The sequence below is a fragment of the Mobula birostris genome, chromosome 12 (assembly GCF_030028105.1).
Source record: "Mobula birostris isolate sMobBir1 chromosome 12, sMobBir1.hap1, whole genome shotgun sequence".
NCBI classification, from domain to species: Eukaryota; Metazoa; Chordata; class Chondrichthyes; order Myliobatiformes; family Myliobatidae; genus Mobula; species Mobula birostris.
Genome location: NC_092381.1, coordinates 24,406,583 through 24,433,569, shown reverse-complemented (window position 1 = coordinate 24,433,569; position 26,987 = coordinate 24,406,583). Strand labels below are relative to the sequence as shown.

General features: G+C 43.8%; 1 protein-coding gene across 2 annotated transcripts in view; it reads right to left on the bottom strand.

Moving 5' to 3' along the window:
* LOC140205797 (choline transporter-like protein 3) overlaps positions 1–26,987 on the bottom strand; it is a 159,434-nt gene that overhangs the window by 53,357 nt on the left and 79,090 nt on the right. For both annotated transcript variants that reach the window (XM_072273486.1, XM_072273487.1), the window contains exons 7-9: positions 25,770–25,859; positions 22,648–22,772; positions 19,208–19,394 (exon numbers count right to left, since the gene is read on the bottom strand). In XM_072273486.1, coding sequence (XP_072129587.1) covers positions 19,208–19,394; positions 22,648–22,772; positions 25,770–25,859 — 402 coding nt within the window. The remainder of the gene's footprint in view (positions 1–19,207; positions 19,395–22,647; positions 22,773–25,769; positions 25,860–26,987) is intronic.

Sequence of the window (26,987 nt, the reverse complement as noted above, 5' to 3'; positions counted from 1 at the left end):
CCTGTTCACCGTCTACACTTCGGACTTCAGATACAACTTGGAGTCCTTCCGCCCGCAGAAGTTTTTGGACAATTTAGCAGTTGTGGACTGTATGAGCCAGGGTCAAGAGGGTGAGTACAGAAGAGTGGTGGACAGCTTGGTTGAGTGGCGTGGGCTGAATCACCTGCAGCTCAACATCACTAAGACAAAGGAGTTGGTGGTGGACTTTAGCAAGGTGAAAACACCTGGCATTCCCATTTCCATCAAGGGTACGGATGTGGAAGTCGTCCGGGACTACAAATACTTGGGAACTGACCCGGACAATAAACTGGACTGGACTGAAAACACAGGGGCTCTGTTCAAGAAGGGACAGAGCAGACTGCACTCCCTGAGCAGTGCTATGCTGCAGATGTTCTACGACTCAGTGGTGGCCAGCATTCTATTCTACGCTGTGGTCCGTTGGAGCAGCAGGGTGAGAGCAGCTGACGCCAAGAGGATCGATAAGCTCATCAGGAAGGCTGGTTCTGTTCTGGGGGTGGGACTGGATTCCCTGTAGGTTGTGTCTGAGAGGAGGATGCTGGAGAAGCTACAGAGCCTTATGGACAATCCCTCTCACCCCCTCCATGGCATACTGGACAAACAGAGGAGCATCTTTAGTAACTGACTGATTCCACCGAGGGGCACCACTGAACGCTACTGGAGATCCTTTCTCCCTGTGGCTATACGACTCCACAACTCCTCCTCATTAAGTATATGGCTTCATGGCATAACTGCATTTTGCACTATTACTTTTTAATGCATATTTTGTATTCTTTTTGTACCTCAATGCTTACATTTGGTATTTTAAAGTATATATTTCTGACTGAGCAACCTTGCAACAATAATTTCCAAGATAAATAAAGTTTTATTTTATCTTATGATGGATGACATCAGTGTTTGGGGGTCCACCAAGGAAGAACATGATGCATGACTGTGACAAGTGCTTGATGTGACATGGAATGTCAATTTGAAATTAAATAATGAGAAATGTGAGTTTGGTGTTAAGACACTGACTTTTATAGGAGATGTCATATCAGAAGAGAGAGTGAGACCCAAGAAAGACATCAGCCATTGAGAACATGGAGAGGCCCCAAAATAAAGAGGGGGTGAGACGTTTCCTGGGGAGGATGATGTACCTGGCCAAGTTCATCACTCGACTATCTGCTGTGTCAGCACCACTTAGGTCACTCGTCGAGCAGCAAAATGGGTCGATTTGGTCTCATGAGCAAGAAAAGTGCTCCCAGAGGCTGAAAAGGAAGCTAACTGAAGAGACCATGCTGAAGTTATATAATCCAGATGGGTGTACTAGAACCTTGTCTGATGTGTCCTGGCGCAGCCGTGGAGCGGTACTGTTACAGCAGGATGATGACACATGGCATCGGGGCTTTAACATGTACGGAAGCCAATTACGCACAGATAGAGAAAGAGTTTCTCACCAGCACAAATGCATGCAAACAATCCCATCAGTATATCTTTGGACAAGCTTCGAAATGAAGACAGATCATAAACCACGAGTCTCAATTATGTCCAAACCACTGAATACCTGTCCCATGATGACACAGCACATGTGGACAAGGCTGCAGAAGTATGACGTGAAGATGATCTACACACCAGGAAAATATACATCTGCTGCTAATGGGTTCTCTCGATCAGTCAACAAGAAAGAAAAGAGTGACCAAGAGATTACACTAATATACAGGCCTAGGTTCACATGATTGTAACCTCTATTCCTGTATCTCCTGATAGAATAGAGAAGGTTAGGACAGCAGCAGGGACAGATGAATCAATAAAAGTACTCAAAGAGACAATACAGAAAGGATAGCCAGCAACTAAGAACAGCTGCCCAATGTGTTTTCTGGAGTACTGGGCAGGGAGAGCTGAACTGCCAATAGTGGAAGATATGGTCTTTCGAGGGAAAAGGTTTGTGATACACAAGGAATTGCCCCAGATTCATGAAGGGCACCTTGGTGAAGAGAAATGTAAACAAAGAGTTCGTGAAGTGATGTTCTGGCCAGGAATGAACCAAGACATCAGCCAGACCACTGTTTCATGTGAAATATGCCTTACCTAGACTAAAGTGGCAAGTAGAACCACTTACACCACACCTGTACCAGACAGGCTGTACGTCGAAATTAGAGTGGATTTGTTTGATTGTAATGGGTAGAGTCACATTGTTGTAACTGACTACTTTTTCCATTTACGCACTGCAATCAACATCCAGCAAAGTGGTCATTACCTTCCTGAAAGCTGGGTTTGTGAGGCATGCAGTTGCACGTAAAGTGAGATCAGACAATTTTCGAGCTGTGAGTTTGAGTCCTTTGCCAACGACTGGGGGTTTCAACATACAATTTCAAGCTCACTTCACGCAAAATCTAATGGCCTAGCAGAGTGTCCAGTCAAGATAGGGAAGGGCCTCATGATAGAAGGCACAAGATGAACAAGAGGACTTCCACAAAAGTCTGATGTTTACAGAAGTGCACCACTGCAGAATGGCCTTTCATCAGCCCAAATTCTGATGGGATGATACATACACACTAACCTTCCGGTCCACGAAAACTCATTGACACCTAAAGGATCACACAAGGACAAATTGGCTAAGGAGAAAGGGAAAGAAATGGTATCACGACAAGTCTGTGAAAGGCCTACCAGTCCTGAAATCTGGAGATCAAGTGTGAATCCAAGATCATGATTCTGGCACATAGTCCACGTAAGAATATGTGCAAGAGAAAATTGCTCCACATTCCTACCAGATTCAGATGGAGGGTGGAACAACTTTGAGAAGAAACTGTGTGGATTTATAACCATAAGCTCCAACTCAGAGCTGTGACACATCACCTGTCCGTACACCAAAGGGGCCAGCAGGTGGGAAAAATGAACTCATTGTTCAGAGTTCTCAAAAAGACACTAATATTAACACAGAAAGTGAAAGAAATATATTTGTAGAGACTAAAAGGATCATCAAGCCACCTTAGAGACTGACTGAGAGTTGCTGAGTGAATGTTCTGGATTCGCTTATTACAATTGAAGTTAATGTAAATATCTTTGTTGGAAAGCATGATTGTGTTTTGCAGGTTTATGAGGACATACTATTGTGTTTGTTTTCTTTAAAGGGGGAAGATGTGTTATTATGTATGCAACGCAGCTTGTTCACCCAGAACTGGAGGTGATGTTGGTGAACTGGTAGCATGCACTCAAGTGTGGAGCTAAAGCCATTATGACTGTTAATAAATGTGCTAGTGTTTGAAAATCCACGCAAAGTTTGTCTTTTATCAAGAACAAACATAATAGATGGAGAGGCAGGGAGGAAGACACAGGGAGGGGAGGGAGAGGAAGAGGAGAGAAAGAGTATGAAAGAGAGGAGGAGATAATAGACAAAGATAGTGTACAAACAAGTGATATGGGGCAGATATGAATAATGCGGTCAACTTTGCAAGACGTATTGAGGGGAGAGAGAACTGACATTTATTTTACTTCCACTCATTCCCAATTATATTGAAAATAAGTCCAACGTAATTAGGCATGAACAGAATTAAAATTATCAGGTAAGGTTTGAAATTGCTGGCAGTTCTAACACATCAGTTTATAGTAATTTTTCTAATGGGCTGGAAGAATCTTTTGTATGGATCTGTTAACATCAGCACTTACAGATTCTGACAGGCTGCACAAGAGCGCCATCTGGTGGACTCAGGCAGAGACCACTGTTACTAAATCCCAGGGACATTTTTCAGTGCCAACTCAAGTCATTTGCCCGAGTTATCAAATGTGGAGGGAATGGGAATACCTTTCAGTTACAGTCAGTATGCAACACAAATCCAAACTTCCTTAAAATTATAGCTACAACTAGCAATAATACTGGTGCACCTCAAGGATGTGTGCTTAGCCCATTGCCCTACTCTCTCTATCTGGGGCTAGGCACTGCTCAAACACCATCTATAAATTTGCTGATGACACAACTATTGGTTACAGAATTTCCAATGGTGACAAGAAAGCATACAGGAGTGAGATAGATCAGCTGGTTGAGTGGTGTTGTAATAACAACCTTGCACCCAACGTCAGTAAGACCAAGGAATTGATTGTGGAAGGGGAAGTTGAGGGAACACACACCAGTCCTCATTGATGGATCAGAAATGGACAGCGTGAGCAGTTTCAAGTTCCTGGGTGCCAACATCTGTGAAGACCTGTCCCGGGTACAACATATTGATGCAATTACAAAGAAGGCAGGACAGCAGCAACATTTCATCAGGAGTTTGCAGAGACTCGGTACGTCACCAAAGACTCGCGCACACTTCTACAGGTTGCATCACTGTCTGGTATTGTGGCTGTAGGATAGCTGGAGCTGGGAGCTGAAGGTCCAAGGTTACACATTGTAAAGGATGGATAGGAAGGTAGGCAGAAGGGCTCTGCTGGGACAGAATGGCGTCAAATCATTAGAAAGATGTGACATAAGACTGGAAAATGCTGAAACCTTGTTGGCTGAGTTAAGAAAGTGCACAGGTAAAAGGACCCTGATGGCAGTTATATTCAGACCTCAAAATATTAGCTGGGATGTGGACTACAGATTACAATGGGAAATAAAAAAGGGCAATGTTATGATAGTCATGGGAGATTTTAACATGCAGGTGATTGGGAAAATCAGGTTGGTAATGGATCTCAGGAGAGTGAATTTGTTGAACGCCTACCTTTTTAGAGCAGTTTGTCGTTGAGCCTTCTAGGGGATCAGTAATAATGGATTGGGTGTTATGTAATGAACTAGAGGCTATTAGGGAGCTTAAGGTAAAGGAACCCCAAGGAGACTATATGATTGAGTTCAACTTGAAATTTGACAGGGAGAAAGTAAAGTCTGACACAGCAGTGTATCAGTGGAGGAAAAGAAATTACAGTGGTATGAGAGAGGAGTTGGCCAAAGTAAATTGGAAGGAGATGCTGGCAGGGATGACATCAGAGCAGCAATGGCTTGAGTTTCTGGGAAAAATGAGGAAGGTGCAGGATTAATGTGTTCCAAAAACAAAGAAATACTCAAATGGCAAAACAGTACAAGATTGCTATTGCAACACCACTCAACTGGCTGATCTATCTTGCTCCTGTATGCCTTCTTGTTACCATTGGAAATTCTGCAAACAATAGTTGTGTCATCAGCAAATTTATAAATTTGAGCTGGGCCTAGCCACACATAGAGAGAGTAGAACAGTGGCCTAAGCACGCATCCTTGAGTTGCACCAGTATTATTGCTAGTTGTAGCTATTACTCTAAGGAAGTTTGGATTTGTGTTGCATACTGACTGTAACTAAAGGCATTCCCATTCCCTTCACATTTGATAACTCAGGCAAATGAGTTGTGTTAGCATTGAAAGATGTCCTTGGACTTTCTGCATCTCTGTTTTAAATGGATGCCCCTCTATCCTGAGGCAGTGCCCTTTTGTCCTAGACTCCACTACCATGGGAAACTTCCTTTCCAGATCTACTCTGTCTAGGCCTTTCAACATTTGAAAGGTTTCAATGAGATCCCCCCATCCTTCTAAATTCCAGTGAGTACAGACCCCGGGCCATCAAATGTTCCTTGTATAAAAACCCTTTCATTCACGGAATCATCCTTGTGAACCTCCTCTGAACACTGTCCAATGCCAGCACGTCTTTTCTTAGATGAGGAGCCTCTCTGCCAAAACTCCTCAGGATCTTCTCCAAGTCAATTAAGTCACTTCTCACACTTTTAAGCTCCAATAAATAACATCCGACTTTTCCTCATAAGACAAGCCACCCATTTCAAACATTAGTAGGCAGTCTCTGAACTGCTTTCAATTCACTAATATTCTTTTTAAAATAAGAAAACCAATCCCATGCTCAATACTATACATGTGGTCTCTCCAGTGGCCTGTATAAATAAATACAGAAGTGCAGTGGTTCGCGTTACACTTTACAGCCCCAGCCGTAAGATCGGGATGGAATGCCCACTGTCGTCTGTAAGGAGCTTGAATGTTCTTCCCAGGACCATGCTGGTTCCCTTCCAGTGTTCCGGTTTTCTTCCACACTCTGAAGATGTTGAAGTTAGGTTGTGGGCATATATGTTGTGGGCATGCTATGTTGGCCCCTGGTGCATGGCGATACATGCGGGCTACTTGCTGTACATACTTGACACAAACGACACATTTCACCGTATGTTTTGGTGTACATGTGACAAATAGTTAATCTTTATCTTTAACCACAACTTCCCTACTTTCATATTCAGTACCAACAAGCCGAAGATTGTTAATTTTCCTGATTACCCGCATTAATTGTTTTCAGGTGATGCACCAGGACACTGAATCTCAGAGCTCTAAACTAGATACTATGCTTTCTTTTGCCAAAATAGACTTGTATGGAAAACTCTCACACAATGCTTCACAAGACATTTATCAAATAAGACTTGCAACTGAATCAGAAAAAGTAACACATCCCTGGACACACTAGATCACAGTCAAAGTCAAGTTCATTGTCATGTGTACAAGTACGCATATGCACAGGTGCAATGAGAAACTTACTTGCAGCAGCATCACAGGTACATTTTTTTTCCGATGGGAGTCATTAATTGGAGTATTGTGCAGATGCAACAGGAGCGTTCCCATGCAAGTCCGTCAAAGAGCTTTTAAAAACCCAGTCTCTACAAAAGAGAGGTACCTCCTAGTGGAGCAGTCGTCGTCAGAGTGGTCATCGTCAGATGGTAAGGCATTGGCTCAACAGGTAAGTTAATTCCTTATTTCTTGTTTAACTCCAGAGAGAATAGGGGGTATGTCTACAGAGCCAGTGTTCTGTTCTGGGTGTCAGATGTGGGATTTCCAGGAGACTCCCAGCCTCACCGCTAGACACATCTGCACCAGGTTCATTGAGATGCAGCTCCTTAGAGACCGTGTTAGTGAACTGGAGCTGCAGCTCGATGACCTTCGGCCTGTAGGGAAAGCGAAACAGCGATAGACAGGAGCTACAGGGAGGTAGTCACCCCAGGGCTACTTGGGACAGGAGAACTGTCAGGAGAGTGAAGGGAGAACGCTAGATAATGGAGAGCACCCCTGTGGCCGTCCTTCTCAACAATAAGTACTCCATTTTGAATACTGTGGGAAGCAACAGTGCCCATACCCCTGGCACAGAGTCTGGCCCTGTGGCTTGGAAGGGTAGGGAACTGAAGGGGATGGCAGCAATAATAGGGTACTCTATAGTCAGGGGGACAGATAGGCGATTTTATAGACATGAAAAGGAATACAGAAGGTAGTTTGCCTCCCAAGTACCAGGGCTCGAGATGTTCTGGACGCGTCCACAATATCCTGAAAAGAGAAGGTGAGCAGTCAGAAGTCGTGGTACATATTGGTACCAATGACGTGGGAAGGAAAAAGGAGGAGGTCCTGAAAAAAGAACACAGGGAGTTAGAAAGGAAGCTGAGGATCAGGACCTCAAAGGCAGTGATCTTGGGATTGCTGCCAGTGTCACGCTACAGTGAGGATAGGATTAGAATAAAGTAGCAGATAAATGCTTGGCTGAAGAATTGGAGCAGCGGGCAGGGATTCAGATTTCTGGATAATTGGGACCTCTTCTGGGCCAGGTGGGACCTGTACAAAAGGGACAGGTTGCATTTGAATCCAAGGGGGACCAATATTCTTGTGGGCAGATTTACTAGAGCTGTTGAGAGTGGTTTAACCTAATATGGCAGGGGGATGGGAACCAGTATGATAGAGCTGAGGTTGAGCCAGCAGGTTTACAAGTAGATGACTGGTGTAACATGAACTTAAGGAAGGACAAGCCAATGATTGGGTACAAATGCAGACAGAGCAAAGGGTTAAAGGATATACTCTGTATTGAAAGGATAGGCAGGCAGGCATAGGTGGTGGTGTGGCTCTGTTGCTCAGAGATGGAATTACATACTTAGAAGAGGTGACATAGGGTCAGAGAATGTTGAATCTCTGTGGGTGAAGTTAAGAAACTGCAAGGGTAAAAAAAACATTATGGGAATCATATATAGGCCTCAAAATAGTAGCCAAGATATAGAGGCAAGATTGCAAAGGGAGCTTGAAAAGGCATGCAATAAGGGCAATGACAGAATTGTAATAGGGGATTTCAATGTGCAAGGGGACTGGGAAAATCAGGTTGCTGTTGGATCACAAGAGAGGGAATTTATTGAGTGCCTGCAAGATGGATTTTTAGAGCAGCTTGTGCTTGAGCCTATTTGGGGAAAAGCTATCATAGATTGGATGTTGTGTAATAACCCAGCTCTTATTAGAGGGTTTAATGTCAAGGAACCCTTAGGAGGCAGTGATCATAAAATGATTGAATTCATACTACAATTTGAGAGGGAGAAGCATAAGTCACATGTATCAGTATTGCAATAGAATAAAAGGAATTATAGAGACACGAGACAGGAGCTTGCACAGGCGGATTGGAAAAGGATACTGGCGGGGATGACGGCAGAGCAGAGATGGCTGAAGTTTCTGGGAATAGTTCACAAGGGTATATATGTCCCACAGAGGAAGAAGTTCTCAAATGGCAGGGCAAGGTAACCATGGCTGACAAAGGAAGTTAAGGACTGCATAAAAGCCAAGAAAAGGGTATATAAGGTAGCAAAAGTGAGTGGGAACTTGGATGATTGGGAATCTTTTCAAATCCAACAAAAGGCAACAAAAAAAGCTATAATAAGTAAAAAGATGAAATATGATGGCAGACTAGCCAATAATATAAAGCAGGATACCAAAAGTTTTTTTTCAGTTATACAAAGAGTAAAAGGGAGGTGAGAATAAATATTGGACCATTGGAAAATGATGCTGGTGAGGTAGTAATGGGGGACAAAGAAATGGCAAATAAACTTTGCATCTGTCTTTACCGTGGAAGACACTAGCAGTGTGCCAAGGTCCGTGAATGTCAAGAAGCAGGGGTGAGTGTCATTGCTATTACAAACAAAAAAATGCTACGCAAACTCAAAGGTCTTAAGGTGGATAAGTCACCTGGACCAGATGGACTACATCCCAGAGTCTTGAGAGAGGTTGCTGAAGTGATAATGGATCTTTCAAGAATCAGTTGATTCTGGCATGGTCCCAGAGAACTAGAAGATTGCAAATGTTACTCCACTCTTTAAGGAGGGAGGAAGGCAAAATAAAGGAAATTATAGGCCAGTTAGCCTAACCTCAGTGGTTGGGAATATGTTGGAGTCTATTATTAAGGATGAGGTTTCAAGGTACTTGGAGAGTAATGATAAAATAAGTCAAAGTCAGCATAGCTTCTATCAAGGGAAATCTTGTCTGACAAATCTGTTATAGTTCTTCGAGGAAATAGTAAGCAGGATGCGCAAAGCAGAGGCAGTTGATGCCATTTACTTGGATTTTCAGAAGACATTTGATAAGGTGCCACACATGAGGCTGCTTAACAAGATAAATCCTATGGTATTACAGGAAAGATATGGTATGGAGAGAGAAATGGCTGACAGACAGGAGGCAGTGTGTCGGAATAAAAAGGACATTTTCTGGTTGGCTGCTAGTGACTAGTGGTGTTCCTCAGGGGTCAGTATTGGGACCGCTACTTATCACATTGTTTGTCAATGATTTAGATAATGGAATTAGATTAGATTAGATTCAACTTTATTGTCATTGTGCCGAGTACAGATACAAAACCAATGAAATGCAATCAGCATCTGACCAAAAGAGCAAAAGAATAGTGTTATTTACAAAATAACTGGGAATAAAAAGTAAGTGCTACAGCACACAAATATAAATGTATTGAGACAGCACAATATGGGTGCAATACAGCTTAGTGCTGTGATATGAGGTTCAGCAGGGTCACAGTCTCAGGGAAGAGGCTCTTCCTGAGCCTGCTGGTGCGGGAGCGGAGGCTCCTATAGCGCCTACCGGATGGGAGGAGAGTAAAAAGTCCATGGTTAGGGTGAGATGCATCCTTGATAATGCTTTTCACCCTGCCCAGGCAGCGTTTATGGTAGATGTTCTCAATGGTGGGCAATTGGGTGTCGATAATCCGCTGGGCAGTTTTCACCACAAGCTGGACTGCTTTGCAGTCCGATATGGGACAATTGCCATACCACACTGAGAAATTATAGATCAGATCCCACATGGAGTACTGTGTTCAGCTCTGGTCACCTCACTACAGAATGAAGGTGGATACTATAGAGAGTGCAGAGGAGATTTACAAGGATGTTGCCTGGATTTTAGGGCATACCTTATCAGAATAAGTTGAGTGCAATTGGCCTTTTCTCCCTGGAGCAACAAGGGATGAGAGATGACCTGATAGAGGTGTATAAGGTGATGAGGGGCATTGATCGTGTGGATAGCCAGAGGATTTTTCCCAGGACTGAAATAGTTAACACAAGGGGGCATTGTTTTAAGGTGCTTGGAAATAGGTACTGAGGGGATGTCAGGGGTAAGTTTTTCACACAGAGAGTGGTGGGTGCGTGGAATACACTACTGGTGACGGTGGTGGAAGTGGTTACAATAGGGTCTATTAAGAGCCTCTTAGATAGGTACATGGAGCTTAGAAAAATAGAGGGCTATGCACTAGGGAAATTCTAGGCAGTTTCTATAGTAGGTTACATGGTCGGCACAACATTGTGGGCCGAAAGGCCTGTAATGTGCTGTAGATTTCTATATGTTATGTTCTATGATATGAAGATAGGTGGAGGGGTTGGTAGTGCTGAGGAAGCAATGTGATTACAGCAGGACTTAGACAAATTGGAAGAATGGGCAAAAAATTGGCAGATGGAATACAGTATTGGGAAATGTGTGATAATGCATTTTGGTAAAAGGAACAATAGTATGGATTATTGTCTAAATGGGGAGAAGGTTCAACCATCAGAGGTGCAGAAGGACTTAGGAGTCCTTGTGCAAGACTCCCAGAAGGTTAATTTACAGGTTGAGTCTGTGGTAAAGAAGGAAAATGCAATGTTGACATTTATTTCAAGGGGGATAGAATTTAAAAGCAAAGAGATAATGCTGAGGCTTTATAAGATATTAGTCAGGCTGCACTTGGAGTATTGTCAACAGTTTTGGGCCCATATCTCAGAAAGGACATGCTGTCATTTGAGTCCAGAGGAAGTCCATGAGGATGATTATGGGAATGAAGGGGTTAACATATGAGGAGCTTTTGGGAGCTTTGGGTCTATACTCACTGGAATTTAGAAGAATACGGGGGGGATTTTATTGAAACTTACCAAATGTTGAAAGGACTAGATAGGGTGGATTTGGAGAGGACGTTTCTTTTGGTGGGGGTCTCCAGAACTAGAGGGCACAGCCTCAAAAATGAGGGGCAATCCTTTAAAACAGAGGTAAGGAGAAATTTTTGTAGCCAGAGAGTAGTGAATCTGTGCAATGTTCTACCACAGGTTGCGGTGGAGGCCAAGTCTATGAGTATATTTAAGGCGGAAGTTGATAGTTTCCTGATCGGTCGGGGCATCAAAGGATATGGTGAGAAAGCAGGTGTCTGGGGTTGAGTGGGACCTGGGATGAGCTACAATGGAGTGGCGGAGCAGACTCAATGGGCTGAATGGCCTAATTCTGCTCCAATGTCTTATGGTCTTATATAGCTTCAGATAAGCTGCATTCTCAAAAAAAGCCAAATTATACATTTGTTTTACAAGAAAGAACAATCACAATAAAAAAAGCCATGTCCATTGTAGTACCAGTAGTGTTTCAGCCAGTAACATCTTTAGTAACTCAGTCAGTACAACTCCAATAATTCCAATGCCACATTTAAGTTTGCTGACAACACCACAGTTGTAGGTCAAATCAAAGGTGATGTCGAGTCAGAATATACGAGGGAGAGTGAAAGTCTGGTTGAATGGTGCCACAACAACAACCTCTTGTTCAATGTCAGCAAAGCTGAAGAGCTAATTGTTGACCACAGGAAGAAGAAACAAGTGGTATATGAGCCAGTCCTCATCAGGAAGTCAGAGATGAAGAGGGTCAGTAACTTTAAATTCCTTGCTGTCCATATCAGAGGATCTGTCCTGTGACTAGCATACAAGTGTCATCACAAAGAAGGCGTGAGGGGACCTCTGCTTTCTTAGAAGTTTGTGTAGATTTGGCATGTCATCTAAAGCTTTAACAAACTTCTATAATGGAGAGTATACTGACTGATTGCATCATAGTTCATAGTCTGGTATGGAAACATCAATGCCCAGTAATGGAAAAGTCAATAAAATGTGGCAGATAGAGCCCAGTCCATCTCAGACAAAGTTGTCCCACCATTGAGCACATCTACAAGCAGCACTGTCACAAGAGAGCAACATCCGTCAACAAGGACTCCATTATCGAGGCCATGCTCTCTTCTCACTGCTGCCATCGGGCAGGAGGTACAGGAACCTAACGTCCTACACCTCCCGGTACCGGAACAGTTATTACCCAACAACCATCAGGCTCCTGAACCAACGTGGATAACCTCACACACCTCAACACAGAGCTAACTCCACAAATTCTGGACTCAATTTCACTCTACAACTCATGTTCTCAGTATTATTTATGTATTACTTCTTTATTATTTGCACAGTTTGTCTTGTTTTGCACATTACCTGTTTTTCAGTCTTTGTTATTTTTAGTCTTTCATAAATGCTATTGTATTTCCTTATTTTCCTGTTAATGCTTGCAATGATTTGTATCTTAAGGTAGTATATGATGACATATACGAACTTTGATAATAAATTTACTTTGACTTTGACAAACAGGCCAAGGTGAGTTTCTGAGACTCCTTTGGATCAGAGAAGAGCAAAGGGCAAGAGGTGGCCTTTTCACCAAATCACCAGGACCAGAAGGTCTACTCTGCAAGGTTCTGAAAGAGGTAGCTAAAGACATTGTGGAGGCATTAGTAATGATCTTTCAAGAATCACCGGATTCTGGAATGGCTCTAGAGGACTGGACTGGAAGATTGCAAATGTCACTCCACTATTTAAGAAGGAAAAGAGGCAGAAGAAAGGAAATTATGAGCAAGTCAGCCTGACTTCAGAGGTTGGGAAGATGTCAGAGTACATTATTAAGGATGAAGTTTCGGGTACTTGGAGACACAAAGTCAGCCTGGTTTCCTTAAGGGGAGATCTTGCTTGACAACTCTGCTGGAATTCTTTGAGGAAATAACAGGGAGGAGACTCAATGGATGTTATTCACTTGGATTTTCAGAAGGCCTTTGACAAGATGCCGCCATGAGCCGGTTTATCAGGATAAGAGCTCATGGTATGACAGGAAAGGTATTAACATGGACAGAAGATTGCCTGACTGGAAGCAGGCAAATTGTGGAAATAAAGGTGGACTTTTTCTGATTGGCTGTCGGTAACTAGTGGTGTTCCGAGGGGGTCGCTGTTGGTTCTGCTTCTTTTCATGTTGTATGTCAAGGATTTGTATGACAGAATTGATGGCTTTGTGGCTAAGTTTGCTGATGATACAAGGATAGGTGGAGAGGCAGGTTGTGTTGAGGAAGCAGGGAGTCTGCTGAAGGACTCAGACTGGGAGAATGGCCAAAGAAAGGTCAGGTGGAAGATGGTGCAGAGACGAGTATCTTTGTGCAAGGAACAAAGGAGTAGAATGTTTTCTAAGCAGGGAGATAATTCAAAAATTAGAGGTGCAAAGGAACTTGGAATCCTTGTGCAGATTCAATTGATGGTAAGGAAGGCAAATGCAATGTTAGCATTTATTTTCAGAGGACTAGAATATTAAAGCAAGGATGTAATGCTGAAGCTTTCTATGGCAGTGGTCACACTGCACTTGGAGTATTGTGAGCAGTTATGAACTCCTTATCTAAGAAAGGAGATGCTGGTATTGGAGACGGTCCAGAGGAGAGTCACACAAATGATTTCCAGGAAAGAAAGTATTAATGCATGAGGTGCGTTTGATGGCTCTGGACCTGCACTGGCTGGGGTTCAGAAGAACGAGGGGGGGATCTCAGTGAAACCTATCGAATATTGAAAGGCCTAGATAGAGTGGATGTGAAGAGGATGTTTCCTGTAGTGTGTGAGTTTTGGACCAGAAGGCACAGCTCAGAATAGAGGAACATCCCTTTGGAATAGAGATGAGGAGGAATTTCTAGAAGCAGATGGTAGTGAATCGATAGAATTCATTGCCACAGACAGCCACAGAGGCGAAGTCACTGAGTAAATTTAAAGTGGAGCTTGACAAGTTCTTGATTAGTCAAGGTGTTAAAGGTTACGGGGAGAAGGCAGGTTGAGAGAGATAGTAAATTAACTGTGATGGAATGGTGGAGCAGATGCGCTGGGCTGAACAGCCTAATTCTGACAGAACATTGCTCTGTGCTTCAGGTTCTAGTTGCGTCAAGTATTTTCCCTCAAACTCCTTTTCCCCAACGTCACCATTTTCACCCCAATTCAAGCACCACCTCAGTTAATATTATAGAAGCTGGGGCCCTTATTTTAATGGTTACTAAGGTGTACAAGTTACCCAGCTAACCTGATAAATCCCAAATATTAATTTAATAATGTACTAAGTGTGAAAGGACTGCATCTGTGTAACAGATAAACAACCTCAAAACGTTTTAAAATTGTATTATCACCGTCAAATATAATGAAATTTATTTGAAGTGATGATAATGGTCTGAAACAATGGGATTTTCTTACAGTTTCTGGCTTACTGAAATCAGCCCCTTGGCCCCAAGCCTGTGAACATACCACCTACTGTAGCAGCACAACTTTATTCGAATTCCCATGTCAGTTGTGTCTTGAGAGAGAGCCAAATTTGAAATTCAGTCAGTGTGCACTGTGACAGCACAGCCATTCGAAAATGGTTTTGGCTTGCTCAAGTGCCTCCCACATACAACCCTTTCAGAGAACTGGCAATGGAGTCTCATCTGGATTCAAAACAGTTCACGTCCTCGAGTGACCCAATCCTCATTACAAGCAATTTCACGACTGAGTTTTAGTCTTTTGAACTATAGTTAGAGTCTGATACTTAAGTGAACAGTTTTGGGCCTCATATTCAGGAAAAGTTGTGCTGGCATTGGAGAGGGTCCAGAGGAGTTTCACAAGAATGATCCTGGGAATGTATTTGGAGCGTTTGATGGCTCTGGGTCAGTACTTGCAGAAGTTTAGTAGAATGAAAGGTGATCCCATCGAAACCTATTGCATATTTAAAGGCCTAGATAGAGTGGACATGGAGAAGGTGTTTCCTATAAGTGAAAGATTCTAAGACCAGAGGGCACAGCTTCAAAATAGAAGGATATCCCTTTAGAACAGAGATGAGGAGGAATTTCTTCAACACAAAGAAATCTGCAGATGCTGGAAATCCATGCAACACACTCAAAATGCTGGAGGAAAGATGATGGAAAGGAATAAACAGTCGACGTTCTGGGCTGAGACCCTTCATCAGGACTGTAAAAAAAATGAGAAGTCAGAGCAAGAAGGTGGGGGTGGGGGGAGAGAAAGAAATACAAGGTTGTAGGTGATCTGTGAAACCGGGGGTGGGGGGGGGGCGGCGGGGGGAGAGGTGAAGTAAAGAGCTGGGACGTTGATTAGTGAAAGGATAAAAGGCTGGAGGAGGGGGAATCTGATAGGAGAGGGCAGAAGACCATGGAGAAAAGGGAAGGAGGAGCACCAGAATGGGGTGAAGGGCAGGAAGGAAAAAGGTGAGACAGGGAAATAGGAATGGTGAATGGTGAAGGAGGGGTTTGGGCAATCACCGGAAGTTCGAGAAATCAATGTTCATGCCATCAGGTTGGAGGCTACCCAGAAGGAATATAAGGTGTTGCTCCTCCAACCTGGGTGTGGCCTCATCACGACAGTAGAGAAGGCCACGGACTGACATGGCAGAATGGGAATGGGAAGTAGAATTGACATAGGTGGCTACCGGGGGATCCCACTTTGTACTGGCGGATGGAGCACAGGTGCTCGGCAAACTACGTCAGGTCTCGCCAATATACAGGAGGGGCACTGGATATAGTAGATGACCCCAGCAGACTCACAGGTGAAGTGTCCCCTCACCTGGAAGGACTATTTGGGGCCCTGAATGATAGTGAGGGAGGAAGTGTAGGGGCATATGTGGTACTTGTTCCGTTTGCAAGGAAAAGTACCAGGAGGGAGATCAGTGGGGAAAGATGAATGAACAAGGGAGTTGCATAGGGAGCAATCCCTGCAGAAAGCAGAAAGTGGGGGAGGGAAAAATGTGCTTGGTGGTGGGATCCCTTTGGAGATGGCGGAAGTTACGGAGAATTATGTGCTGGATGTGGAGGCTAAAGGAGTGGTAGGTGAGGACAAGAGGAGCCCTATCCCTGGTGGGGCATCGGGAGGGTGGGGTGAGGGCAGATGTGCGCAAAATGGAAGAGAAGAGGGTGAGGGCAGCGGTGATCGTGGAGGAAAGAAAGCCCCTTACTTTTAAGGAGGAGGAGATCTCATTCTTTCTGGAACGAAAAGCCTCATCCTGAGAGCAGATATGGCGAGGATGGAGGAACTGAGAGAAGGGGATGCCATTTCTGCAAGTGCCAGGGTGCTAAGGGGCATAGAACTGATAGCTGTGAGAATCACTGGAATTTCTTTAGCCAGAGAGTGGGGAATCTATAGAATTTATTGCCACAAATGGCTGTGGAAGCTAAGTCATTGGGTATATTGAAAGTATAGGTTGATAGGTTCTTGATTAGTAAGGACGTCAATGGTTTCTGGGAGAAATTGGGAGAACAGAGTTGAGAGGGATAATAAATCAGCCATAATGGAATAGCAGAGCAGATTCGATGGGCCAAGTGGCCTATTGCTACTCCTATATCTTATGGTCTGCTACACAAAATTAAGGAGAATGCAGTCTTCTTAATTGGTACAATATCCCCTACTAAGAAATATTGGTTCTCGTCATTTCATCTGCAGCACCTACCAATGGCAGCAGGTGCATAGCCAACACCGCCACCTGCACGTTCCCCATTAACCCAGCAGGTGCAAAGCAGCACCACCACCTGCAGGTTCCCCACCCAGTCACACACAATCCCCAGCTGAAGATATATCACTGTTCCTTCACCATCACTGGGTCGACAGTCTGAAACTTCCTCCTCAATAGAAAAACAGTAGGAAATTAAAATCGTTATCCACCAACACTAACTCTAGGGCAATGTGGGGGGGCGGGGAAGATACACAATAAATTCTGGAATTGCTGTCAATGTTCAGGATCCACAGGGAAATGAGAAAATAAAGTTAATGGATTACACATTTCATTAGTTCAAGATCCCTGGAAGTGGTGTTGTGTGTACTGGTGGTAAAGGTGTTTTGTATGCTGGCCTTCTTTGCTTAGGGCACGGAGTAAAAATAAATTAAAGCATCTTTTAAAACAAAAGATTAGATTTATTTGTTACATGTACATCGAAACATACAGTCAAGTGCATCGTTTGGGTCAATTGCAAATAGTCAGAATATGTGCTGGGGCAGCCCATGTGTCGCCAACATACCATGGCCACAGTTTACATGGTCATCTTGGTCAGCATGGATAAGACGGGCTGAAGGGTTGCTTCCATGCTGCATTACTCTATGACTCTAAACAACTAATGCACACTCAGCAATGGGGCAGGTGTAAGCTACTGAAAAGTTATGTGGCTTTTTAACACATCCAGTGGAATTCTACACTAAGCTAACATGGATCTGTTTGAATACAGGCAGCAGCAAATCAAAAAAAAAATCCCCTTCACTTTCTTCTTCCATTTCCCATTCTGGCTTCCCTCTTACCTCTTGTCTTCATCTGCCTATTACCTTCCTCCCTTTCTCCCATGGTCCACTCTCCTCTCCAATAGAAACACCTACAGTATGTCAGGATGCTGTTCTTTGGCTATAGCTCGGCATTTAACACCATCATTCCCACTGTCCTGATCGATAAGCTACAGAAACTGGGCCTCTGTACTTCCCTCTACAATTGGATTAACGACTTCCTAACCGTAAGACCACAGTCTGTGTGGTTTGGTAATAATATCTCCTCTTCGCTGATGATCAACACTGGTGAATCTCAAGGGTGTGTGCTTAGCCCACTGCTCTACTCTCTCTATATCTATGATTGTGTGGCTAGGTATAGGCTCAAATACCATCTACTGTATAAATTTACTTAACATACAACCATTGTTGGCAGAATCTCAGATGAACTCGATAGGGCATACAGAAGCGAGAGATACCAGCTAGTTGAGTAGTATCACAGCAACAAGCTTGCACTTGTCAGTAAGACCAAAGAGCTGATTGTAGATTTCAGGAAGGGTAAGACAAAGGAACACATACCAATCCTCATAGAGGGATCAAAAGTGGACAGAGTGAGCAATTTCAAGTTCTTGGGTGTCAAGATCTCTGAGGAACTACCTTGGTCCCAATATATTGATGCAACTATAAAGAAGGCAAGACAGCAGCTATATTTCATTAAGAGTTTGAGGAGATTTCATTTGTCACCTAAACACTCGATAACTTTTACAGATGTACTGCAGACAGCAGTCTGACAGGCTGTGCCACTGTCTGGTATGGGGGGGTGTGGCGACTGTAAAGGATTGAAAGAAGCTGTACAAAGTTGTAAGATTAGTCAGCTCTATTTTGGGTACTAAGCTCTGTAGTATCAAAGACATCTTCAAGGAGCAGTGCCCCAGAAAGGCGGCATCCATTATTAAGAACCCTTATCACCCAGGTCATGCCCTCTTCTAATGTTACCATTAGAAAGCACACACTCAGTGATTCCCCTCTGCCATCCAATTTCTAAACGGACATTGAACCTATGAACACTACTTCACTTTTTAAAAAAATATTATTTCTCTTTTTGCACTATTTTAAATTTAATTATTTTGTATACATATATATACTTATTGTAATTGATTTACTCTTTAAAAGTATATTATCATGTATTGCATTGCACTGCTGCTGCTAAGTTAACAAATTTCACAACACATGCCAGAGATACTAACCCTGAATCTGAGGTTCCTTCTTCTCAGACTTTTACATTCTCCACCTATCACTTCCTTGTTTCTTACTTCATCCTTCCCCATCCACCCACCCTCCTCCTCAGTTGGCTCCAAATATTCCTTTCTAGTTTGTACTCCTTTCCCACCCCAACCATTTTATTCTGGCATCTTCTTCCTTCCTTTCCAGTCCTGGTGAAGGGTCACAGCCCAAAACATCAACTGTTTATCCATTTCCATGGATACTGCCTGACCTGCTTCCTGCAGCATTTTGTGTGAGTTACTCTAGTAGGATGAGTTGAGTTTATCTGGTATGAACAGAAATCAATGCCACCCACCTGCAGTGCCCAGACTTAGAAGCACGGCCACCCAATACGTCCAGAACAAAGCGAGGATAATGAAAGTCCACAGTGGCTGGAGTAGCAACAGAGGGATGTTTTGGAGTAGCTTACTGGCAATTTGGAACAACTGGATAGTCAGACTGATCTTTTTCCGCATCACCAGGGTTAGCACTATGACGATAACCTACAGGGACAATAAGTCTTTTAGCACACAAGAAATAAACAACAAAAGCTGAATATATAGAGTCCTTTTCATTCTCTGAGGTGAATCCAATGGGACTTTACTCATTATTCATGGTTTTGAGTAATCGACCTAACCTGGACCCACATCACCTCCTCATTAGTCAAGACGGTACAGCAGCATCTACACTTGCTAAGGAGAACGGTGTGCAAAGCTCCTCGGCCCCATTCTAACAACTTTCGACAGGAGCGTGTCCATTGGGAGCATCCTGTCAGGCTGCATCATTGTGTGGTCCAGAAGGCCTCGGACCACAAGACACTACAGAGGACAGTAAAAACCACAGGATCTCCCTTACTCTCCCACTTCTGTGATATTTGCCAGCAGTATTGTTGATGAAGGGCCCGTAGCATTGTTGAAGATTCCTACCACTCTCTTCGACCCACTGCCATCAGGAAGGGATTACAGAAGCAGCAGGACGAGGAATGTCAGACTGGGTAGCAGCTTCTTCTCCCAGAATGTGAGACTAATGAATTCCCTGCCACCACCGAAGATTCGTTACCAGGACAGCGAGCTGTTTACTGTTTGCCTCTGCTGCACACTAAATGCATTTTAAATTATATTTTAGTAACTTACTTGTGGTAATACTTTGTTTTACTGTATGTGCTGTGTATGATATATGTACTGTGGGTGCACCGCGGGTCCGGAGGAAGGTTGTTTCATTTGGTCGTATATACGTACAGTTAGATGACAACAAGTTTGAACTTGAAGTCTGCTGGCTGCAGACATGAAGATGAAGTGACGACAAATAAAGAGGTCAGGTTAAGGGTGAAAGGTGAAAGTTTAAAGGGATCATGAGGGGGAATTTCTTCATTCAGAGGGTGGTGAGATTGTGGAATGAGCTGCCAGTGGAAATGGTGATGAGGACTTTTTCAATTTTTAAAGAGAAGTTTGGATAAGTACATGGATGGGAGTGGTTTGGAGGGCTATGTTTGCAGAATAATTCGGCACAGACTAGATGGGCCAAAGGGCCAGTTTCTGTGCTGTAGTTCTCTATAACTCTTTGACTATGACAACTCTAAATTCTTGCTGAGTTTCTGCCATGCGCTCCTGTCCACTTGTCACCTGCAGAACAGAGGTGTGCTAATGGAGAGTCCCTTCATAGTCCTCCCAGACTGGCGTTTTGTTTTCTGCAGTGAGGCTTGAACCCGTCACCTACTGACTCACTCAGCGATGAGGAGGCTGTCACTGTGCCAAGCGTGAAATGGGAAGGCAGGAAGGAAACAGTCATTGAGTCATGCATTCATGCAGCATGAAAACAGGCCCTTCAGTCCAACTAATCCATACTGACCAAGACTCCCACCTAAACTAATCCCATTTACCTGCATTTGGCCCACATTGTTTTCAAGCTTTCCTACCCATACTCCTGTCCAAGTGTCTGTCAAGTGATGTTGTTGGATCTGTTTCTAGGACTTCCTCCAGCAGTCATGCATTCCAAGCATTTGGTCAAAATAAGTCACAGACGAACCACTTTATTAGGGAGGTGAAAGGTGATTTCATCAGTTAGCCAGCAAAATGGGAGGGGGCATGGCAGCATAGTGGTTAGCACAATGCTACAGCGTAGCAGCGGCCCGGGTTCAATTCCCGCTACTGGCTGTAAGGAGTTTGTATGTTCTCTCCTTGACCGTGTGGGTTTCCTCCGGGTACTCCAGTTTCCTCCCAGTCCGTAAGTTAATAGGTTATTGTAGACTGTCCTGTAATTAGACTAGGATGAAATCAGGGGATTGCTGGTCGGTGCAGCTCAAAGTGCAGGAAAGGCTTATTCCAAGCTGTATCTTAATAAATTTTAAAAAATTGTTTTAATTTTGAAGGGCAGAGTTTACTGTAGCAAAGAGAACTTCCTGAAAGCAAATTACCAGCGGTGGTTGGCTGGGGTATTGTGATTTCATATTTTGACACTGCCTCTGCTGAGTAAAATGTATTTAGATGAGGAAGCCTTTTAATAAAGGTCACCATTATTCAATTACTACGTGGATAAAGAGCTATGGCTTTTCTATTTGGAGTGAAGGAGGTTAAGAGGTGTACAAGATGATAAGAGATATAGATTATGTGGACAGCCAGAGACAGTCTCCCCAGGATGGAAATGGCTAATAGTGGAGCCATAATTTTAAGGTGATTAAAGGAAAGTAGAGCCAGACAGATTAGGGGCTTTTAAGAGACTCTTAGACAAGCACGTGGATGGTAGACAACTGGAGAGAAGGGTCAGAGTGATCTTGGAGTAGGTTAAAGAGTTGACACAACATTGTGGGCCAAAGGGTTTGTATTGTGCTGTCCTATATTCTATGCATCACCAGAGACAAGTCCGGGAGAGAACTCAGTTTGGTTTAATCAATAGGTCTGAGGAAGCAAACATTTATAATCACTCAATTTTCATTGTTTCAAGTGCACCCAGAAACCAAGTAAAGAGAATAGAGAACACAAAAGAAGCCTCATTCATTCATTCTTTGGAAAAACACTAAATATAGCAGCTAAACCATAAAGGTATACAGGGAGATGGGTGGATGTATATTCAGCAGCCACTTTATTAGGTACCTCCTGTACCTATACGCTGGCCACTCTATGTTCATGGTCTTCTACTGCTGTAGTCCATCCACATCAAAGTTTGACGTGTTGTGCATTCAGAAATGCTCTTCTGCACAGCACAGTTATAACGTGTAGCTATCTGAGTTACTGTCACCTTCCTGTCAGTGAGAACCAGTCTATCCATTTTCCTCTGACCTCTCTCATTAACAAGGTATTATTGCCCACAGAACTGCTTCTCACTGGATGTTTTTTTTGGTTTATTTCACCATTCTCTGTAAACTCCAGAGACTGTTGTGCATGAAAATCCCAGATCAGCAGTTTCTGAGATACTCAAACCACCCCATTTAGCACCAACAATCATTCCATGGTCAAAGTCACGTCGATTACATTTCTTCCCCCATGTTTGGTCTGAACAACAACTGAACCTCATGACCACATCTGCATGCTTTTATACATTTGAGTATAATGATTAGTTGGTTAGATATTTGCATTAACAAGCAGGTGTAGCTAATAAAGTGGCCACTGAATGTATGGTGTTCCCACCAACTTGATAGGCAATTGCAGGTTTAAGGCAGCTAGTAATCTGGCAACTGGCTCTCAGATAAACCTCAACCAAACACAAGCTGAACTTGATCACTTAAGATAATCCTGAAGGGGTTGGCCTTCGGGTTCTTACTGTTATCATGGTTGCAACAATAGCGAAGCCCAGCAGTGCTCTTCTGTTTTCCATCTCTGTTTGCAAGACGACTTTGGGATCATTCACGTTGTCATAGTACAACCACCACAGAACTCCCGACACAACTAGAAAAATATCAATGGACAATGGAAATGTGCTCAAGAGAAAACACGACAAGAAGGCAGAACTGGATATCTTGATGAGGTAGCAATGATGGGGTTGAATTTACACATTATGAGCTGCAAAATCTTTATCATTTCATCTGATCAGACTCTTGAACCAAAGGGGATAGGAGGGGAAGAGGAGGTGTATCTGTTTGGGTTACCTGGAGAAATCGGCGGTAGCTGAACTTTGCTTTCGCAATGGTCATAGGATTGACTTGGACAGCACAAAACTACTGTGCCATGTCAATGGCTTTTGGGACTGCCTGGTGAAGGAAGCCATGGAAATAAAATTACAGGAAAAAAATTTTAACAAAGATGAAGGTCTCACTCTAAATAAGAACTGGAATTCGATTGTAAACAAGGTGGGACAGCAGAAACCTGGTTGGACGAGAACTAACCAATAAGAAGGGACAGACGATGGAGGTATATTTACCACCAGATTAGACATGCCTAGGCATCAGCCCTGATAAAGATGGCAGAGTTTGTCATTGAAATGTCGCTAAAATCAATACCTGTACCTGGCTGGAAGCCCAAGAAGAGTTTACTCTTCTTACCACATCCTTCGAACTAAAGGGCAGGTCATAAGTAAGAGAAAATATAAGCTAGAATATAAAACTTATGGAATTGATGGCTTTGTGGCCAAGTGTGTAGACAATTTGAAGGTAGGTGGATGAGCAGGTAGTGTTGAGGAAGCAGGGAGTTTGCAGAAAGACTTTGATTGGGAGAATGGACAAAGAAACACTCACCCGGCCACACCGGATGCAATAGGTGACCCCAACAGACTCACAAGTGAAGTGTTGCCTCACCTGGAAGGACCGTTTGGGGCCCTGAATGGTGGCAAGAGAGGAGGTGTAGGGACAGGTATAGCACTTACGCTTACAGGGATAAATGCCGGGTGGGAGATCCGTGGGGAGGGACGTGTGGACCAGGAAGTTGCAGAGGGAATGATCCCTGCGGAAAGCAGAGAGGGGTGGAGAGGGAAAGATGTGCTTAGTTGTGGGGTCCTTTTGAAGGTGGCAGAAGTTGCGGAGGATAATGTGCTGGATCCGGAGGCTGGTGGGGTGGTAGTTGAGGACAAGGGAACTCCGTCCTGCTCCTGGTGTGGCCTCCTCTACATCAGTGAAACCCGACGCAGATTGGGGGACCGCTTCGTCGAGCACCTCTGCTCCGTCCGCCACAGCAGACTGGATCTCCCGGTTGCCACCCACTTCAACTCTGCTTCACATTCTCATTCGGGTATGTTCACACATGGCCTCCTCTACTGCCGGGATGAGGCTAAGCTCAGGTTGAAGGAGTAACACCTCATATATCGTCAGGGTAGTCTCCAGCCCCTGGGCATGAACATTGAATTCTCCAACTTCCGGTAATTCCCTCCCCCTCCCTTCCCCCATCCCAGTTTCACTCTGCCCCCTCCCCCAGCTGCCTATCACCTCCTTCATGGTTCGGCCTCCTTCTACTACCCATTGTGTTTTCCCCTATTCTTTCTTCACCTTTCCTGCCTATCACCTCCCTGCTTCCCCTCCCCCACCCCTTTATCTTTCCCCTTACTGGTTTTTCACCTGGAACCTACCAGCCTTCTCCTTCCCACCCTCCCCCACCTTCTATAGGGCCTCTGCCCCTTCCCTCTTCAGTCCTGACGAAGGGTTCCGGCCCGAAACGTTGACTGATCGTTTCCACGGATGCTGCCCGACCTGCTGAGTTTCTCCAGCGTGTTGTGAGTGTTGCTTTGACCCCGGCATCTGCAGAGAATTTTGCGTTTAAAATGGACAGAGAAACGGCAGATCGAATATAATGTAGGGAAGTGTATGATCAATCATTTTGGTAGAAGGAGTAAAGGCATATTTTTAAAAAGAAAGGAAAAAAATCAAAAATCAGAGCTGCCAAGGGACTTGAGAGTCCTTGCGCAGGATTCCCTAAAGGTTAACTTGCAGGTTGAGTTGGTGGTAAGGAAGACAAATGCAATTTAGTATTCATTTTAAGAGGTCTGGAATACAAGAGCAAGGATGTGATACTGAAGCTTTATAAGGCACTAAGTTAGACTGCACTTGGAGTATCACGAGCAGTCTTGAGCCCCTTATCTACGAAAAGATGTGCTGGCATTGCAGAGGATCCAGACGAGGTTCATAAGAATGATTCTGGGAATGAAAAGGTCAAAATGAGGAGCATTTGATAGCTCCAAGACCTGTGCTCACTGGAGTTTAGAAGAATAATGGGGGGGGGGGAATGTTTCCTATGGTGGGGGATGCTAGGACCAGAGGGCACAGCCTCAGAATAGAAGGATATTCATTTATGAACAGAGATAAGGAGAAATTTATTTAGCCAGAGGGTGATAAATCTGTGGATTTTATTGTCACAGAGCGCTGTGGAGGTAAAGTCATTGGGTATACTTAAAGCAGAGGTTTATAGGTTCTTGATTAGTCAGGGTGTTAAAGGTTCTGGGAAATAAGTCAGCCGAATGGCTTAATTCCACCCAGTGCCTTATGTCTAAAACATGTGACATGGTAGCATAGCAGTTAGCGTCATACTTTACAGCTGTAAGATTAGGGTTCAATTCCGGCTGCTTTCTGTAAGGAATTTGTACGTTTTCCCTGTGACTTCCGGGTGCTCTAGTTTTCTTTCACATTCCAAGGACGTATGGTTAGAGTTACTAAGTTATGGGCAAGCTATGTTGGCACTTGAAGCATGGCACCATTTCTGGCTGCTGCCAGCAAATCTCGGACTGCGTTGGTCGTTGACACAGAACAACTGATTTCACTGCCTGTTTCGATGTACCTGTGACAAATAAAGCTAAACTTGTTAAAATAATTCCCAAGGAAGTCTGCTCTGTTGTTACTCCTCATCTTGATTCAAAGCGCTGTTGCTTCTACATGGAGGCTTTGGGTTTGACCTCCCTATCAAACAGCTTCCAGGAGAACTGCTGTCACTGTAGTGAAATTGGATGATTGTAGACTCACTTACACAGCATTCCAAAAATGACCAAGGTGATGAAGATATGAACCAGCAGTTCAGCAATAAATCTGAAGATTGCCACCATAATGAAGGTGAGGGCTGTGGAAAAGAACAGAGAGGCAGATTCACCAGATTAGCTGTGCATTAGATTCAAATTATTTGTTTTCACTTTCTGCGGTTTGTCAACTTCAATTAAAAGGTGCTTCAATTAAACCGTGGCCAACATTGTTGACATAATAAAATATTATACTCAGTGGCCACTTTAACAGGAACTTCCTGTACCTATAAATTGGCCACTACTGGTCTTCTACTGCTGTAGTTTATAAACTTCAAAGTTTTGATGTGTTGTGCATTCAGAAATGCTCCTCTGCACAGCATGGTTGTTATTTGAGTTACTGTCACCTTCCTGTCAGCTAGAACCAGTCTAGCCATTTTCCTCTGACCTTTCTCATTAACAAGGTATTATCGCCTGCAGAACTGCTTTTGTTTATTTCACCATTCTCTGTAAACCCTAGAGACTGTTGTGCGCGAAAATCCCAGAAGATCAGCAGTTTCTGCAATACTCAAACCACCCCATTTAGCACCAACAATCATTCCATGATCAAAGTCATGTCGATCACATTTCTTCCCCGTTCTGATGTTCGGTCTGAACAACAACTGCACCTCCTGGATGGAAAGGGTATGGAGAGTTACGGCCCAGTTGTGGGTTGACGGAACCAGACAGAATAACATTTTGCCACAAACTAAATGGGCTGAAAAGCCTGTTTCTGTGCTGCCGTCCAACACATCCTGCTGTGGTTATTTTTCTATGATGGTGGAGGAACCCAAGGTGTCCAGATGAACGATCCTGACCAGAAATATTGACTGTCCATTTCCCTCCATCGATACTGCTGACGTGCTGAGTTCCTCCATCATTTTGTGTGTTGTCCCAACCCACCGTGATTCCCTTTTTTCACACCATGAATTCACCATTCCACCCCTCGAATTTTCTCCTTCGCTCTCTGTGGTCCCGTTTCTTTCAACTACAAGGGAGCCTGTGCATCTGTCACTTTAACAGGGGGCAGCACATGAATGCAGTGGGAGCTGTGTACACACACAAGAGCTTGCAACAGCTTTAATGGGAGAAAACCCTCAAAATTGATGTCTCAATGCTCCAATTACTTTTGTTGTGAAAGCCGATTTGGAATCAGAGCAAAACATAACTCCACTAAACTAAATCAGATTTTT